Here is a 19,795-nt window from a genome sequence, read left to right on the forward strand (position 1 = left end):
GTCCCAATGAGCACAGTGGCCTTCATCATCCGTAAGGGGAAGAAGTTCGAAACCACCAGGACTCTTCCTAGAGCTGGCCGGCCATCTAAACTGAGCGAACGGAGTAGAAGGGCCTTAGTCAGGGAGGTGACCAAGAACCCGATGGTCACTCTGTCAGAGCTCCAGAGGGCCTCTGTGGAGAGAGGAGAGCCTTCCAGAAGGACAACCATCTCTGCAGCAATCCACCAATCAGGCCTGTATGGTAGAGTGGCCAGACGGAAGCCACTCCTTAGTAAAGGCACATGGCAGCCCGCCTGGAGTTTGCCAAAAGGCACCTGAAGGACTCTCAGTCCATGAGAAACAAAATTCTCTGGTCTGATGAGACAAAGATTGAACTCTTTGGTGTGAATGCCAGGCGTCACGTTTGGAGGAAATTAGTCCAGTCTCTCTGGAGCAGGTTTTCATCCAGGATGTCTCTGTGCATTGCTGCAGTCATCTTTCCCTTTATCTTGACTAGTCTCCCAGTTCCTGCTGCTGAAAAACATCTCCACAGCATGATGCTGCCACCACCATGCTTCACTGTAGGGATGGTATTGGCCTGGTGATGAGCAGTGCCTGGTTTCCTCAAAACGTGATGTCTGGCATTCACACCAAAGAGTTCTTTGTCTCATCAGACCAGAGAATTTTGTTTCTCATGGTCTGAGAGTCCTTCAGGTGGCTTTTGGCAAACTCCAGGCGGGCTGCCATGTGCCTTTTACTAAGGAGTGGCTTCCGTCTGGCCACTCTACCATACAGGCCTGATTGGTGGATTGCTGCAGAGATGGTTGTCCTTCTGGAAGGTTCTCCTCTCTCCACAGAGGACCTCTGGAGCTCTGACAGAGTGACCATCGGGTTCTTGGTCACCTCCCTGACTAAGGCCCTTCTACTCCGTTCGCTCAGTTTAGATGGCCGGCCAGCTCTAGGAAGAGTCCTGGTGGTTTCGAACTTCTTCCACTTACGGATGATGGAGGCCACTGTGCTCATTGGGGCCTTTAAAGCTGCAGAAATTTTTCTGTAACCTTCCCCAGATTTGTGCCTCGAGACAATCCTGTCTCAGTGGTCTACAGACAATTCCTTTGACTTCATGCTTGTTTTGTACTCTGACATGAACTGTCAACTGTGGGACCTTATAAAGACAGGTGTGTGCCTTTCCAGATCATGTCCAATCAACTGAATTTACCACAGGTGGACTCCAATTAAGCTGCAGAAACATCTCAAGGATGATCAGGGGAAACAGGATGCACCTGAGCTCAATTCTGAGCTGTGAATACTTATGTACATGTGCTTTCTCAGTTTTTTTATTTTTAATAAATTTGCAAAAACCTCAAGTAAACTTTTTCCACTTTGTCTTTATGGGGTGTTGTGTGTAGAATTCTGAGGAAAACAATGAATTTAATCCATTTTGGAAATAGGCTGTAACATAACATAATGTGGAAAAAGTGATGCGCTGTGAATACTTTCTGGATGCACTGTATGCTTTTTTGTGCATGTAGTATTAAAAACACAAATATTTAAAAGGTTATATGAGTACAATTAGGAAAATTTTAAAGCCAAAATCTTTTATACATTTTGAAGCCAAGTGGGTTTGTATGTTTCCTTTGTTAAGTGGAGACCAGGAAAGTAATTAATGTCACTATAAGTTGATGGTGTACAAAACCATTTGGTATGAACTTGTGAATCAATACCTGCATTATAGGAACACCCAATATTTTTTTTTTCATTGCACTTTTCCTGTAATTCTATTAGTATATATAACCAGCTAACCATCTTCTGACCTTGCTCTCCCAGGTAGCACTGGCTTTGCCAAGCCTTCATGTGATGCCAGTCCATCCATGAGCAAATATTTGCACACACCTTTTCTTACCTACAATGGATGAATTTAGAGTTGCTTTTAAAAGTGTTGTACATATTCTTTTGATATTTGAGCAAGTGGAAATACTTAGTGAAAATCAACGCCATAATGCCACCTCCAGTTTAATTGGTGCTTTCCTACAATACTCAGTAATTTGTGTAGGTTTCTTCATAAGATTGTGTTTTCATTCTGCGTCGTCTCCATCGGTAAATGGATGGAAGATGCCCATGGGACTATCAGGTTGCTGCTGGAAGTGTTTTATGCCTGCAGTGTCCATGACTCACGGCCGGTGTAGTAATTAGGACAGAACGACTTATCAGTAACCATCTATTAGATTGTTTTGTAATCCTTAATACTGTCTTTTGGAATCCATTACACTATTTGACCTGATAAAGTTCACAGCTTGCCTAATCATTTTTAGCAACATCTGAATCAGTAATTGAGCTCATATATCTCATATCAGAAACAAGTGTGTGTTCAAATATGGGTAAAAGTGCCGTTGGCTACATACATTGAGCTCTACTGCTGTTTTAACACTCAGATGTTAACTAAAGTTGACAAATTAATTTGATTTAACTACTTTAAGTTATGGCACTGTTGTTAAATGTGTAACATGCTGAAAACAGTTTGTTTCTCAATACCAGCAAAATGGCTACATTGTTTTATTAAAAAATATGTGACAACCCAGAATATTGTTCATTTAACAGCGTAACCTTATCATGCACCTTTTCAGAAGCTTGTGACTACATATTTCCTAGAAAAAGACTCTTGACTTTAGGTTAAAAATAACTGTCTTGACTTAATAATTTATCTTACCACTCAATATTGTAACCCTGCTTATAAATCAAAGGATATATCAGATCATTGTTTTATCTAACTTATAGCATAATTGAAGTAGAATCCAATGAAAAATACCCTGTAGATTATTATTATTATTTTCTCTTGCACACTGTCCCAGGAACTTGTCTGTGAATTTCTAGATCAATGCTGTAAACAAAGCCCAAGTCAACAATTCTGGGAAATGTAGCAGTGTAACTTTACAGTTCAGAATGTAGCTTACTAAAAATTAACCACACAAAACACCTACACATAACACATAAGGTGTTGATGTAAGTGAACAAATCATAGCAGACTAATGTAATGGCAAAGTAAGTTTGTTTTGCAAAGTCAGTTGTTTGAAAATTGCCTGAAAATTAGACAATATGAGGGTGGCACACTCCAGTCTTTGTAGAGGCAGAAACTGCCCAGTCACCACTGCATAGCTCCTGCAGAGTTACAAGTGTGTTTAGTTGGTAGTGAAACAGCAGCTTGCTGCTTCATGTTTGGGCCTGATCGTATTTTCACTTTCCTGTCCACATTGTTGTGTAGATAACCGATACATTTTACAAACTGACTACAATATGTTAAGAAAACACAATAAATACATCATTTGACTTTACCATAATCTACTTTTATTTTTTAAATTTATAAATACATAAACAGAAACATTTAAATAAAAACTAAATCCATAGATTATTAAGCAATTGAATAATGCATATTGAAATATATTACTTAGCTGTAAATACATATTGAAATCAAATAATAAACTAAGCAATTTATTAATTTAAACATCTGCAATGATAGCAAACCAAAACAGTAATGGTTGTTTTTGTTGTCTGCATACAATTTATCATTAGTCAGTATATCAATATGTGGTCCAACATTGCTTAAGGACATATGATTTCACCTCAAATGCAAGCATAAAAAAGACCTAACAGCTGAAACCCAAACTTTTGCAAATGCCAAATTTACTTTTTTTTATATATGTTTTTAGTGCATAAAATAAATCACAAATGTACACTAAAATTTTCATAAAAAATATTGTTTTAGTTGTCAAAGTTGTGTTTACTACTTTGTTTACTTTAAATATCAACAGAACATGTAATTTGTCCAGTGTTGTCCAAACATTTGCAAATAACAATAACATTAAAAATACACACTATGCATCAATGCATTTTTAGACTAACGTGCGTTGTCATCTTTTAATTTTTATAGTGTATTATAGCTTATGTCCTTTTTGAATAATGTGTGTCAATGTATGAAATATAGACTTTGTGATAGGAGCGATTTCTTCGTATTATGGACCAATGCAAGAGGTGTGTGGAAAAAGTATAATAACATGTTATATTTGAAGGTTTTATATTAATATGCTTTGTTTCTGGATCACAGGATGATGAGCGAAGTGAACAAGTCAGTGATGTACGCTCCCAACTGAAGTTCTTTGAGCAGCTTGACCATCTGGAAAAGCAAAGAAAAGAAGAACAGGAAAGAGAGATTTTGTTGAAAGCTGCAAAGGTGAGGTTTTTTTTTCCTCTGAGACATCTGTAGTTCTTTCTTGACTGCTGTGTTCTTGCTCTGTCACATCACAGAACTCTGGCTCTTCCAGTTTTCTTATATACAAATTCTGACTGAATAAATACTTTTTAAAATATGAAAAGAGGAGAAGAGTGGACAAAATGTGTGTATTTCTACTATTGGCTGAAGTGATGCTTCACTTTTATGCACATATTTTTTTAGATATGTTTTCATTAATGAAAATGTGTGCTTTCATATAGAGCCTAATGCAGTGGCCAACCTAATACTGCTTCAAAATATAGAGCAAAATTCCAATATCATGCCATATTATGAATTATGTACACCAGTGTTTTAAAGTAATCCATTTTAGATGACTGGATCATACATTGAATTTGGCATGTGTGGTACGTATTCCTGTGCTAAATACACTGAAGCAATAATTTAACATGGATTTCAAGTTCAACAACAATGCAACATGGCATATCTCAAGAAATACACCAAAACAGGAGTTGGATTTTACGTGTTCATTCAGTTAAAAAACATTTCCATGAAGTGAGCATCACATTTTTTGTAAATCAAATATATGATTTATGCATTTTCTTCCAAACTAAAGTGGTAGAAAATTGTAATTTTCTTCAAAAATTACACATGCAGATAGTTTTACTTGAGCTAAATGCTGTACTTATGGACACACCATTGAGCTGTTTGGGAAGGAAAAGGGTAACACATCATTCAGTGGTTATATATAAAATAGAACTACTAAAGAATGCAAATCTGTTTTCAAAAAATAAAAATCTCCACAAAAGCAATGAGATTATTCATTCTTTCAAGCTTGTATAGTTAGCTTAGTTATTTGTAAAGTTACCACAGTATCTCATCCAGGTGTCTTTTAATAGTTGTCAGGCTTTCTGCTTCAACTACATACGTATATTGGTAATTTGTTTCACAGTCCCACATTCCTTTGTGTGAAAAAATACTTCCTGGCATCCATCTTAGATAAATTCCCCATTTATTTTCCATTTATGATGTTCTTCTGTTATTATAATGGTTTTAAAATCACAGTTTTAAACAGACTTTTTAACGTCAGAAGTGCTCATTTTAGCTGCCTAAGCCAATCCATGCTTCTTATTTTGACTGCTGATTTGACACTCTGTTTAAAAAAAGGCATAATGAAAAATACTGTGAATATTGAGAGTACTTGTGTGACATTTTTGCTGTTATTATAATGAGAGAAAACTGAGAAAGTGAGTTAAATTTTTTCTCATATGATATCCGTTGGCCGTCTGTTGTTGCCCGTATCACTCAACTGTCGTTCCACACTTCAAAGTCTCGGGTTGGGTCTTTCATAGTTAATCAATCATCCAACAGCTAAATTTTTAGGACTGCTAAAAAAAAGGAAGAGGAATTGATTAATGACAGTGTTTAATGTGCTTGAGCATTCATAGGCTATTCTGTCTAGATTTCCTGTGTATATTACTGGTAAAAACAGACAATGGAAACTGTGTCCATTCATACTTTATTGATTACGTCACTTCGTGCAAATAAGGGAATCAATTTTTTATGATGGGATATATTTTCAAATATCACATTAGCTTGAAATAGGTCAGGGAGTATGGCAAAAAAATAAAACCTCGATTTTTTTTTTTCTTATAGTCTATTCACAATTTATTTAAATATTTCATCTTTGAAATCACTTTCATCTATTCGTGAGGGAAAAAAAATGAAAAGGCTATCCACATCTTACCTAGAAATTCTAAAACATACATAAACAAACATTTATTATCAATGAAAATAGCTGCAAAATAAGAAAACATCCTTTTTGCAGACTTTTCTGTACTTTTTTGTAATTTATTTTTACATTTGCACCCCTCACTCTTCTTTTTCCCTGTGGCTTCCACAGGGTCTTTCACATCACTTAAAGGGACCTTTCCGGAAACTCTGCAATTTTCTTTGCAACTTTTTCTTTTTTTGCACCCTTCACTGCTCATCCCAGTATGTCCTTTGTACCTTAATTTCATTTTTTTTTTATGAATAATAGTTTAGTTTTCAGAGAACACTAGCCAGCCTCTTCACCTTTGTGCTTCCCCTTCATGTTGGCACCATTGTCATATGATTGCCCTCTGTAATCATCAAATGGGATATTTAGTTCCTTACATTTGTCCAGGATAAGAGGAGACACAATTTTTCCTGTTGTCTCTGTTGCTGGAAGGAATCCCATGAAGTGACCCTGAGCATTTCCTTCAGTGTGACAGTCCTTATAATTAGTATTGTTTGCTTCTTATGGCTAATATCAGGTGTGCAATCCAAAGTAATGGAGCAGTATGTGGATTGCTTGATGTCACTTCACTATTGTTTTTCCAAGGTAGCTTAAGTGGATGCTGGTGCCACTCTCAGTGTGTTCTATATGCTGTTTCATAAATGCCTTTCTCTTGAAGGAAATGATGATCAGACTCGTCAAACAGTGAATGCTAAAAGCCTGTTGATAGTGAAAATGCAACAAACTTCACATATATGAAGGAACAATCATTTTTTTTTTTTTATGAGAAAGCTCTAGTTGTTTTTTGTTTCTCACATGCAACAAGCCATCCCTCATGGAGATTTGCAGTTTATTTTTTAGTTAAATAATTTGCAAATTGGCTGTGTTATGTGCAAAGTGAGACACTGTTTATTTCGTGGAAAATTCCATGGTGTTAGAAAATTCTTCATGTGAATTACTTAACAAAATAATTTTTTAGTTAGCAACAGCATATATGTAATTAATATGTCCCTGCTGTCCCAAGTGTGTGTGTTTTATACTGTATTTTACTGCAGCATCATCACTCAAATACATAAGCACATGCCACTAGATGTCATTCAGGTATGCCAGTTGAAAGTTTCTGCTCTCATGCTAACCCATGCTGGACAGATAAGCTACTTACAAAATGTCACTGCATAAGAGTGAACCCATTAAACACATTCCACATAAATGTAGCAATGTTTATTGTTCCACCCTCCTGATGCACCTTACTGGCAAAATACAAGCAAATGGTTTATGGAAAACAAAAAATAAACTTTCAATGAAGCTTGTGCAGCCCAAACACATCCACAGCCCCAAGATTCTAGGGGCCCTAGGTGATTGCCTAGGTTGCAAAAGCCACACACTGGCCATGACTACAGATCCCTAAATTGATTTGCCTGTAGAGGAATTACTTTGTCCTGATGCACTCTGGTTCCCTTCAAATGTCAGTGCGATACATGCTTTGCAATCACACCATGAGGCAAAAAGTAAAATTATTTATAATTAATAAATAATATAATGCTTGTTTGGCAAATGCTGCCTCAGAACACTATTCAGAACCTGTAACATTCCATGCCACAAACCATAACTGCTTATATTATTAAATATACCATTTTTAATCACCACCATTCTTTTGAGCAGAATATTATACTTTTTGCTATGATTATTGAATCATTTGTTTATTATATGTTACTTATTTTCTGAGTTGGTTTTGACACAGATTGAGAAACTGGGCACAAACATTATTAAGAAGATGTGATTGTGTATGACTGTGGATTTTAGAGGGGTTGCACTGCACACAGCCCATAAAAAGAACATTTTTCTAGTTCTCACTCTGTAAAATGACATTAGTGAAATGACATTTAGCAATAGACATTTATGTACAATTATAAAACCTTTACTAACAATCTTCAAGAATAACATAATAGTAAAAGCATAAGAGGATTTAAATGTACAAATGACAAAAGTGGTTTAAAAAGGATGTGTGTTTGCATGGACATACACTGTCTTCTTTTTCTGAAATAAGACATGTCAAAAGTGACAATAAAGGTTTTAGAGAGTTTTACATAAAACATGATGCCCATTCACTGAACAGATTTCACAGAGCCTTGTGGGGTTAAGCATGCTTCACATAGTTTGTACAGCATGTTGAATTCATTTTGCCAAAAATACTTACATAGCAAGAATTTCCTTGGTTCTTCTGCAACTGTAAGTTACTTATGGAGTGTTAACATGCATTTAAAAATACATCAGATGAAGGAGTCCCAGTATACTAATTTCTTAATTTTATTATCAGTATTTACATTAGATTAGACTAGATAAAATGTATTAATCCCATGGAAGATATTCAGATTCATATTGCAGGAGAAACATAAAAAACAGATAATACAGGCAATCAATCAATCAGTCAGTCTTTAAGTAAATAAACAAATAAAAATAAGTTAACTGTTATTAATATATATATATATATATATAGTATGTAATTACATTGTATATAATTACATTATATATTATTAATTAATAAACATAATTTGTTTCTCCAACAGTTTTCTCTACCTCCCCATAGCTATGGACCTGAAAAAACATAAAATTACTCTTCTTTAGGAAATGCTGCTTGCTTGTCAGTTAACAGTTGTGAAGGATTTTCTTAAATATTTCTTTTTCAATATCTCCACAGTAGAACTGCAGCATGGCTCAAAAAGTAAATAAATAAACATATTTGAGACCAGTTATACAGTACATTCAGAAAGACCCCATCATTTTCTGCATCATTTATTGTGTTGCGTGTTTAATTTTTAATTAATACATTTGTTATTTTTTTCACATCAATCTACATTCAATAACCTATGCAGACAAAGCAAAAATATTTTTTTAGAAAATTTTTGCAGATTAATTAAAAACTCAAATCTGTCATTCATATATGTATTTAGACCTTTAATTGAATGCTTTGTAGAAGCTCTCTTGGTAGCAATAACAGCTTTGAGTCTTCTTAGATAAGTCTCTACAAGCTTTGCACACCGGAATTTGGGCATTTAATCACACTCTTTCTGGCAGATCCTCTTTCTATTAGATTGAACTGGAAGCATCTGCAAACTTCCATCATCGAGTCTCTCCACAGGCGTTCTGAGGGGTTTAAGCCTGGGCTTTGGCCACGTCACTCCAGGACAATCAGAGACTTGTCCCAGTTGTTTTGGCTGTATGTTTCGGGTCATTGTGCTGAGAGGTGAACTGTTGCCCCAGTATGTGGTTGTCTGCACTCTGGAACAGGTTGTTCTTCAAGGACCTTTCTGTATCTGGCCACATTCCTCCTTCCCTCAATTCTGAGCAGTCCCTCTGTCCATGCCTTTAATAAGCACCCCCATAGCATGATACTGCCACCACCCTGCTTCACTTTAGGGATGGTATTAGGCAGATAATGAGCAGTGCCTGGTCTTCACCAAACAAATTGCTTGGTGTTATGTCCAACTTGTTCAATTTTTATTTCATTAGATCAGGGAATCTTTCCCCTCATACTTTCATAGTCCTTTAAATCTGAAAAACTTGAAATTAGCTATTATATGCTTTAAGAGTGCTTCCATCTAGCCATGCTACTTTAAATGCCTGGTTGATAGAGTGCTACTGAGATGGTTATCTTTCTGACAGGTTCTCCCATCTCAACAGAAGACTTCTGAAGTTCTTTTAGAATGTCTGTTGAGTATTTTGATCACCTCTCAGACCAAGGTCCTTTTTGTACGGCTACTCAGTTTGGCTGGACAACCATCTTTAGGAAAAGTCCTGGGGCCTCATGTATAAAAGGTGCGTAGGCACAGAAATGTTGCGTAAGAACATTTCCATGTTCAAATCACAATGTACAGTATGAAACCTAAACTTGGCGTAAAGCCACGCACATTTCCACGGTACCTCATACCCTGTCGTATGCAAGTTATCCGCTCGGTTTTGCAGACTGGCGGCCCCCAGCGTCAAAGCAGCGCTACTGTTCCTGTGTGGTTTATCTTTCGTTTTCAGATCCGCTACACTGAAATTAACGGCATATCGTTTATTAGTTTAATGCATCTGATTGTAATTAATCAGTAACAATATAATGGTCCACGGTATGGTCAAACTATTCCAAATACCATAACTGCTTTAACGTTGTTACTCTCATTGAACCTTCTTCTTCTTCTTTCAGCTGCTCCCGTTAGGAGCAGATCATCTTTTTCCATATTACTCTCACTGCACCACTCAGAGCAGTTGATCGGAAAGAGAATTATCGGTATACAGCATCAAGCACACGCTGCCTCAGTAATGCTTCCTATTTGAACTGCTTCTCACATGGTAAACGCTTCAAACCCTTCCTGTATGGACCTTGCTGTTCAGAAAGAGTTTCATCCCAAGAGCTCTAAACTCACTCAATCAGTCCATCAACTGCTCCTTGTAGAACTGTTTGTACTTATAAGTATAATCACCTCACTGTAAACGTGCACTACAGTTATAATATTGCACAACCTGAGCCACTTTATAAAGCACATATTTACATATGATGACGATATTTTAAGATGAAATGTATCAAAATATGTTTATTATACAGATAAAACTTTAACTTCATTTAAATAGTCGATATTGTTAATAATTAAAGGACACGGTGTTGCTACGCTAGCAAGGATCTGGCGCTTCGCTTCCTGCCTCGCACTGTATATTTCACTGGGACTGGCGTGAAGGATAGAATAATTAAACATGATCTACGAAGATATTTCAATATTCCTTAAAGGTTTTGAACAATCAGCGTGTTAAGTTTACAGATGGCTTAACGTCTATTACAGAGCTGATTGTGTGGCAATCAGTTACTTGGAGAAATAAAAGGAAGGACAGGAATTGGAGGTTAGTACATTTGAAAGTGACAGTACTGCAGGGGCGGCCTTAGGCATGTGCAAACTGTGCACCTGCACAGGGCTGCCACGCCAATATATATTGAATATAAAACAGAAAGAGAAAATAATGACATAGCTAAAAAATGCAGCGGCAAATTTCGGCAAAAGTTAAATGCTTGTGTCATGAGCACGAGGCGGCTATGCAGTGTCCGCAACAGATGTGGCCATCCGACGTGCATAGATACCATAATGACATTGGCAGGCGAAGGGCCACCGATTCTTTCTCTGCCCAGGGGCCACAAGCCTAGAGCCGCCCCTGAGTACTGCTGCAATAAATTATTTCATCGAAGGTCGCGCACAATCACTGTGCCACTGTGAAACCCATGTTTAATAACGTGCTTTAACTCCTATCATCATGAAAATGATATCAAGTACAGGCAGTCCCCGGGTTACGTACGAGTTAGGGAGTATATGTTTGTACTTAAGTTGAATTTGTATGTAAGTTGGAACAGGTGCATTACTTTAATAAATGTTATTGTTGCTGAAATTCTTCTATTTTCCCTCTTGCTTTTCCCATTGCCTTTTCACAGAACACTGAGCTTAAGGGCTATTTATATTGAGTTGCATACTCAAAGAGGTGTAATTTTGGGAGGAGTTGGGGTGGGACAGCAGGCGTGTGCACGAGTGTTACTTTTCACACTGACCGGGATTTATGTAGCGAAAGAACGCGGAAGCTGGCGAACGCACAGATTCCTGCATCTGGATTTTTCTGTTTGTAAACATATTTTAGCTTTTGTGCTTACGTAATGTTATAGTGCGAATTCTACGCACAGCGTTATGCATGAGTCCCCCGGTGATTCCAATTTTCTTACATTTCACAATTATTCAGATAATAGTGCTCTTAAGAACACTCCTTGCTTTAGAAATGGTTGCCCTGAAGTGTGCCTCATTACAACTTTATCAAAGAGGTCTACAGAGAGTCCATTGGACTTCATGGCTTGGTTTTTGTCCCAACATGCTGTGTGAATTATGGGACCTTCTATACACTGGTGTGTGCCTTTCTAAAGTGTGGACTTCAATCAAATTCTAGATACACTATATCTCAAGAATAATTATAGCAAACATGAAACACCTGACAACAATTTGCCACAATGTCAGAATACTTACATTAATAACACAGTACATATTTTAATTTTTTAATAACCTAGGGGGCTTTGCCCCCTGCTCGCTTTGCTTACCAACCCCCATCTATGGTTTTCTGAACACACTTTTTTAAGATTTATTTTTCTTTGAATTGTTGCTATTTCATTAGTTTCACTTTTATTTCAGAACGTCTGTAAAAATAATATTTGGAATCTTTCAAGTCCAAATATGCTGAATCTTTTAAATGAGGTCAGTGAGACCTGTGTTTAATGACGTTGTCAGGTTAGAGATAATGAAAACTGGAATTCAAAAGACCCCAAAAAACGTAGGCGCGAAACAAATGCAGAGCAAGATACAGAATATGAAAGCAGCAAAAAAACGAAAATGTCCAAAAAAAAAAAAAAACTTCACATTAGCGCAAAAAAACAGAAATTATTACTCAGAGAAATAACTAAAAGGCAAATAGAGATTGAATATATGGACATAGGTGATATGTCAGAAGTATGTAAATATTGTAAGGCTTTGAGAATTTCAAAAACGTATTTTGCCTCACATGCTTTTATTGGTTACTTTGCAAAAAAAATGATTAACTACTGATGATGTAGATCGCTTTGTCTATGCTGAAATTCCAAACAGACAAACCTATCCTGAATTATCTATAACCTGCTCTGCTGGTGTTTGGCCCTTTTGTTTTTTAACCTCTTTATGACTTTTCACTTTGTTTTCTACTCTGTTTTTTATCTCTGACCTCGCTTTGTCCTGCTTTTTTTTTAATGACACCTGGTCCGTGGTGATTATCTTCCCTTTTTCAAGTATTAATTTCCCTTTTTTTTCGCTACTGCGATCTTTACTTTCTTTTTTTATACTTTCTAATTTTCCTACTTTCATATTCTTTAACTTTCTCCACATTTGAATCGTACATACTTTTTTTTTTTTTGAGCCTTTCGAATGCTCTACTTTCATAATCTGCTCTGCATGTGTATAGCGCAAACGTTTGTGAACGTCTTTATGAATTTCTACTTTGTCTTTTACTCTGTCTTTTAATTCTGAGCCCGATTGGACGTGCTTTGTTTCATTTCCACTTGTTACGGGCTGATAATTACTTGCCTTATTTTCTGAATTTGCACCTAGATTATTTTTTCTTTTTCCTTTCCAACGCTTTTGAGTCTCTTTTCTCCGCGTTGATTTCTTCTTTGCTTATTCGTCGATGTTTCATTTATAACGTATGTCCTTATACGCTTTATATGTGCTGAGACTCTGGATCTGTATGTGCTCAAATCCTTCACAAGACCGAATGTTTTGCTGCCCTGTTGTCCTATTTGATAGATTGTAAGTAGGGCGTGTCTTGCAAGAATCTCATGTTCTACGTCATCGTGAGACGGTCCTGGGTCAATCTCTTGGCACAATGTCTCATGTTTACGGTCCCCGTGAGACACACCGTGGCAAGTCTCTTTAGTCTCGCAGGTCTTTTAAATGTCTTCCGTGAAGATCATGTATCGTAGCCTTGCTTTTCCTTTCCAGGGCAGGATTTCTTTTTATAATAGAGAGATTTGCAGACCATTCTGAAAATATGTTTTCATTTGATATTATCTGTTATTATGTGTAAATTGATAGGCAAAGATGGAAAGTGTATCTATTTAAACTTAAATCTACAGTTCAATCCACCATAGTACAGGGTGAGCCAAAAAAAAGTACCACCTTTCAAACATTTATTCTATAAAAATGCTACAATATAAAATAAATTTCATTACGACACAAAAAAGGGTATTCAAAATAGAATTTTTTACTTTGTTTTAAAAATGTCATCAAGGTCATGGCCATCATTAAAGATAATACACTCTTGAGATAATTTCTGAATGGTTGTATGACTCATTTGGCCATTTCAAAGAGAATAGTGGCAATTTTGTGGCAAATAGCGTCCTTGAGGACGTCATGGTTTTGAGGTCGGTGTGTGTGTACCTTCAATTTGAGATAGCCCCACAAGAAGAAATCAAATGGAGCGAGATCAGGCAAACGTGAAGGCCAACCGACATCATCATGCATGGAGATCAGCTTCCCCGAAAACATCTCCTGCAAAACTTGCATGGATCTTTGCGCTGTATGGCCTGTTGCTCTGTTCTGTTGAAACCACGCATCCACCACATCCATTTCTTCCAGTTCGAGCCACTAAAAGTTCTCTAGCATTTCAATGTAATGTTCTGAAGTTATGGTAACCATTGCTCCACCCTCCTCAAAAAAGTAAGGGCCTACAGTGCCAAATTCTGCAACAGTGCATCAAACTGTAACACACTTACTGTGCAGGGGTCTCAGCTGAGCTTCACAAGTATTGGTTTCAGCCCAGTAGTGAAAGTTTTGCTTATTTACACAACCATTCAAATGGAAGTGTGCCTCGTCGCTGCACATGATGATGACATCTCGATGGTTTGCAGAATGTTCATGTACAACTCTGTACTTCTCTCCCAGTCTATCTCAGTGAGTTCTTGCAGTACCATCATTTTGTATGAATGAAAATTAAGGTCCTCATGCAAAATCCTCCTCAAAGACGTGTTGGAAATGTCTAAGGCAGAAGCATGTTTGCATGCTGAACGTCTACGAGACTGCAAAATTGATGCTCTTATAGCTTGGATGTTTTCAGGAGTTCATAAAGTCTGAGGACGGCCTGGAGATTTTCTGTTTTCTGCAATGTTGTACCCATCTGTCTACATTTAGCCATTCACTGAAGAATTGTTTTCCGATTTGGGACGTCACCATTAGGAGGAATACTGAAGTGCATTCAGAAGGTGCATTGCATAATGATGATGGATTCATTGTTTTTGAGGAATGCTTCAACAACGAAAGCACAGTGCACACTGGACCAAGGCATGTTGCTGACTGAAAACTACAAGGTACTGTATCACCTATCAAAGGACCCTCAACCCAACCCACTTGGCTGACTCTACCTTGCGCAATGACCTTTGGTGTTTAAATAAAAATAAATCATAATATTAAGGAATTAAAATGATGTATATAGTATTTGTGAAAAAAAATGAGAAGTACAATGCAAAAAAGTTTAGAAGACCATAATTGTTTGTTTCAAATCTTTGATGTTTAAATTCCTACCTTTTTGTTCGTATTTTGGAGAAGAAATTTAGCATTTTTCTCTTCCCAAAGTGCTTTCTGCATTTGGCTCTATTTGTAAAATGCAAATATACTGTAGCTTTTTATAGTATATACAATCACATACTATGAGTACTCTATTACTACTTTAAGCACATACTTGTTTTCTTAATGGAAGGTAATTTTAGTACCTGTGACATCAAATCATTTTTTCATGAATGCTATGTACCAGCCACATAACTAGCCAAGGCAAGGTGAGGTGCGCTTTACCTGTCACAATTCTTAACTTCTGCAAGTTTCTTGCTTCCTTTAGAATTTTACAGTAGAATGTGCTCCTGATGAAAATATATGTGAATTTTTTCAGTGTTATTAAAATTTGCAGTAATAATTTGAGTTTCACAATGAATTTCAAACCGATATTTCCACTTTGCCTTGTAGTTCTGTGAATTTCCCCTTGGGGATTAATAAAGTATCTATCTATCTAGTTTCTATTCTGTAATCATGTATTTTCCAGCATAGAGTGGCAAAGTATAAATGATGCATTTAAAACATTAATTGTTCTGTAAAAGATTTTTAATGCTTAACATATACCTCTTTTTCTAGTCTCGATCACGTCAAGAGGATCCAGAACAGCTTCGATTAAAGCAGAAAGCCAAAGAGGTACAATATTCTTTTTTTACATGTTATTAAAATGACACAAAATGGAAGTGAAAGGAAATCAAAAATGAATAAAGTGTTTAATTTTTTTAACTTCTTTTAAATAGATGCAGCAGCAAGAGCTGGCACAAATGAGGCAACGAGATGCCAATCTCACAGCGTTAGCGGCAATAGGACCAAGAAAGAAAAGAAAAGTAGATTTGCCGGGACCTGGAGCCATAACTGAGGTGAGACTATTAGGGGTGGGAATTGTCAGGGGCCTCAAGAACTAAAAATACTGTTTTTTTAATGTTATATAATATATTAAGAATTGAGATTCAGTTTTTTTATTTTACTGAAGTTTAAAGTTGAAATCAAATATTCCTGTAGGTAAAAATGTAAGACTCTTACACCAAATTCTGAAAAGTAAGACAGGGAATATTCAGTTACAGCACATAGTCTGACCTGTATTCTGTGTGAGTTCTTTTCACATGAGCTGCTATGTTTGTTGGATAGCTGTCAACAGATAACTGAGATTTTATACTGTATTTAAAATATTGTTTGAATATCCAAGTGTGTATTTAAAATTTTCAGGACTGCCTGCAAGCATGTTGCCATTGAGTATATGTAAAAAACATTGTAGTGCTTTACATCTGCTTTTACTTTATTTTAATCACATTGGCCTACTCTTTTGCTCACGTAGCTTTTTTAGAGCACTTGTGGAAATGAACTTTAGCCATTCAAGATGTGAGCAAAGCATTCATAGGAGTTTAAGCTGAGGTTTCTTACATCTTCATTTTTACTTTCTTCAGTAAAAATCAGCCTTTAAGAATTCCCATAAGCTGGAGTTGCTGTCATAATCCTTTGTAGTACGTGAGTTTAGAACTTGCAAAGTTTTTGTTTCACTTTAAGCTGATTTTTCACTGTACCACTGAGATAAACAAAATTAACTCAAACACAGGAGTAAGTGTCCCTTGATATTTAATATAGGAAACTCTGCAGCAGTGTTAATATTTGCAGTGCACCATCAGATTGAATGCCTTTTGCTGTTGTGGTCCACCCAGGCTGGCACTGCCACCTGAACCCAACAAAGACAAGTGTGGGGAATTCAAGGCACACACGTTGTTTTTCTTTTTACCTTGTGGGCAACGCCTTCCCTGTTCCCACAAGCCCAGCACAGTCCAAAGCACCAACACAGCACAATCAATAAGTCTTCCTTCACTCTTTTCCTTCTCCTCCACTCCTCAGGTCAAGCTTCGTCTTCCTCCTCCCGACTCTGGTTCCCCAAGAAGTGGCTGCTGGCTCCTTTTATAAGGCACCCAGAAGTGCTCCAGGTGCTTGATTACTCATTTCCAGCAGCACTTCCGGGTGTGGCGGAAGAACTGCCCATAAGGGCTCAGCAGCTCCTGCTGCAGCATCCCCTGGTGGTGCCTGCGGATCCCAACAGGGCTGCACCAAACTTCAACTCCCATGAAGTACCTGTAGGAGTCTGAGGCACTGCTGCAACCCAGGGGGGTTGCCATCTAGCATCACGGGGAGGTAACGCTCTTGCTCCCCTGGCCCTCCCAGCATGGAGGCCTCCCGGCCGGGCAAGGGCCCCGGCCACACACTACACTGCACATAGGCTCATAACATGCATTACCTTTTACACTGCAACAGAGGGCATACCACAAATGTTAGAACTGGTACACATACATCCATATCTATACATAGCGCAAACAAAGTAAAAAAGCAATCTTAATACCTGTCCCCACTGTATACTAAGATGTAAAATATTGCTGTTTTCAACTGTATCACCCCACCCATCCCGTAGAGATTATATATTAATTCACCTTTGCAATTTAAAAATTTAAAATTCCAGGGTAGGACAGATATATCAGTTCAATATACAAAATGCATTCCATGATAATGAAATTGATTTCCATAAAGTACTGTACGAACAGGTTTAAAAAACACTGAAGCTATAAACTTAATATGTATCACTTTGTGCTAACTCCAGATATCATTATAGCATTTTGTTTTATAATGTAATGACTAATACTTTTATTTTTAAGCACTCTATCCATCATTTTGTTTGTCGTCATGTTTTGCTCCAAGTTAGATTCAATCTAGAATAATCAGTCAGTCAGTCTTTATTATTTTCAAAACTATTAACAGTGCAATGTGCTTTTCAAATAAAACAAGATTACAATACATCATCAGAATAAAGATCATGAGTAGAATAAACTGAACAACTTTCTATTGGTCAATTTTCTGTGAAGGTTGACACAAGTATCTTTATGATGCGGATCATTAAATAAAACACTGTACATTTTAATTGGTAAGAATTTTTTTTTAAAAATCATTATTCTTGAGATGGATAGGGTAGTAAATCAAGTTACCTCCAGCTTATCACAAATGTAGGCTTGACTCCACTGACTTCTTGTGTGGAGTAGTCGTGACTGTTTGCTTTGGTAGTTTGGCATCCCCTAAACGGCTGGTTCATGCCTTTACACCCAGTGCTGAAATTACAGTCTTATTTCAAATAACATTGTACTAAAAAAGGCACATTCAGTAAAAGAACCAATGGACAGAAATAAAAAGGAAGGAAACAATGTCAATATTTTGAGTTGCATATATTCATATACATAGACAAACATGCCAGAAAAAGCAAACTCAAAAGAGGGAAAGTTGCAAACAAAAAAATATAAAAGTATGGTGACTGGAATCCGTAATCACAATATGTTAACGGTAGAAACAGAAAAGAAAAATGCTGAGAGGGTAGCAAGTTATTTTACATTAAGTATAACCTTATTAACAGAAGAGCTGAAAAAAATTATATCCAGTATCAATGTATGCCGAAGCATCAGTATGAAACACATATAGTAAGTGCCAACTGCTAAAGCAAAAGAAAACATGTGGAGCACGAAAACAATTTTAAAAAGAAAAGATTTAGACTGCGAGATAACATAAGGTTTGAAATTGCTTAAGGTACAAAAGTGATTGGAGTTGACAAACACATAAATGGAAGAATATCAAATTTATATGAAAGTGGAAATATAAGCAGTTAAGTGGAAGCTTGCAGATTTCTAATGGAGACTGTTTGTAGTAGAGCCTTGTTAAACCAGTCGTTCTTTTATTGAGATAAGGCCTCATATCGACAAAATAGTATTTGTTCATACAGAATATCTGAAAGAAAAATATATAAGAAATGAATACATTCATTAGTATATAGAGGCTTGATGTGTAAAGTTAATTGCAGAGAAGTTAATATACAACGGATACCTTCTGACTTAGATAAAGCATCCTGCCAAATTTCAGTGTTTTAAGTTAACGGGAAATAGTGTTTTCATTGATGAATAAGTCATTAAGTCAGTCAACTTTGCATTGTACGAGGTATGTCTATTAAATAACGAGACTGTGATTCTACCTAGTAAACAAAGCAGTCAGAACCGGCTATAACTGCATGCGTGGTGACCTTGAACATGTCTGAACCCGCATGACAAGCAGCAACATTATGACATTCAGTTGATTGTGAGTCGCCATTTAGTTTGTTTGTGTTTTCTGTAGTCTGCTGAAAAAATGCTAAGTTTAAAAGTTGAGCAAAATGTCAATTTTACATTTTAGTAAAATTGCACAAAACTCCAACAGAATGTTTTCAAATGCTTACTACAGCTTATGGGAATGACTGCCTGTCTCGTGCATGTGTGTTTGAGTGGCACAAAAGATTCAGCAAGGGACGTGAGAATGTCGAAGATAATGAACGCCCTCAACCAAGAATGAAAATAGTTCGTCAAAGCAAGTCATAATTCAAAGCCATGCTCATTGTGTTTTTCGATATCAAGGGTGTAATTTTGGAAGAATTGGTTCCAGAAGGGACAACAGTTAACTAGCATTATTATAAGGAAGTTTTGATAAAGCTGAGAGAAAAAGTGGCCGCAAAAAAAACGACTGCAACTGTGGGAAAATGGTTTCATTCTTCACCAGGAAAATGCACCTGCTCACACAGCACTTTCTGTAGAGCAGTTTTTGACCGACAAGCACATTACTACATTTGTAGTAATGTATACATTTGTATTTGTGGTAGCATCCTTTCAAGGCCTAATATCAAAT

General features: G+C 36.7%; 1 protein-coding gene across 1 annotated transcript in view; it reads left to right on the plus strand.

The window, feature by feature from the left end:
• taf4a (TAF4A RNA polymerase II, TATA box binding protein (TBP)-associated factor) overlaps window positions 1-19,795 on the plus strand; it is a 113,576-nt gene that overhangs the window by 88,216 nt on the left and 5,565 nt on the right. Inside the window, exons 13-15 of the mRNA XM_039734444.1 lie at window positions 4,079-4,204; window positions 15,671-15,727; window positions 15,832-15,951. Of these exons, the coding sequence (XP_039590378.1) occupies window positions 4,079-4,204; window positions 15,671-15,727; window positions 15,832-15,951 (303 nt within the window). The remainder of the gene's footprint in view (window positions 1-4,078; window positions 4,205-15,670; window positions 15,728-15,831; window positions 15,952-19,795) is intronic.

This window comes from Polypterus senegalus, chromosome 14 (assembly GCF_016835505.1).
Source record: "Polypterus senegalus isolate Bchr_013 chromosome 14, ASM1683550v1, whole genome shotgun sequence".
NCBI lineage: Eukaryota > Metazoa > Chordata > Cladistia > Polypteriformes > Polypteridae > Polypterus > Polypterus senegalus.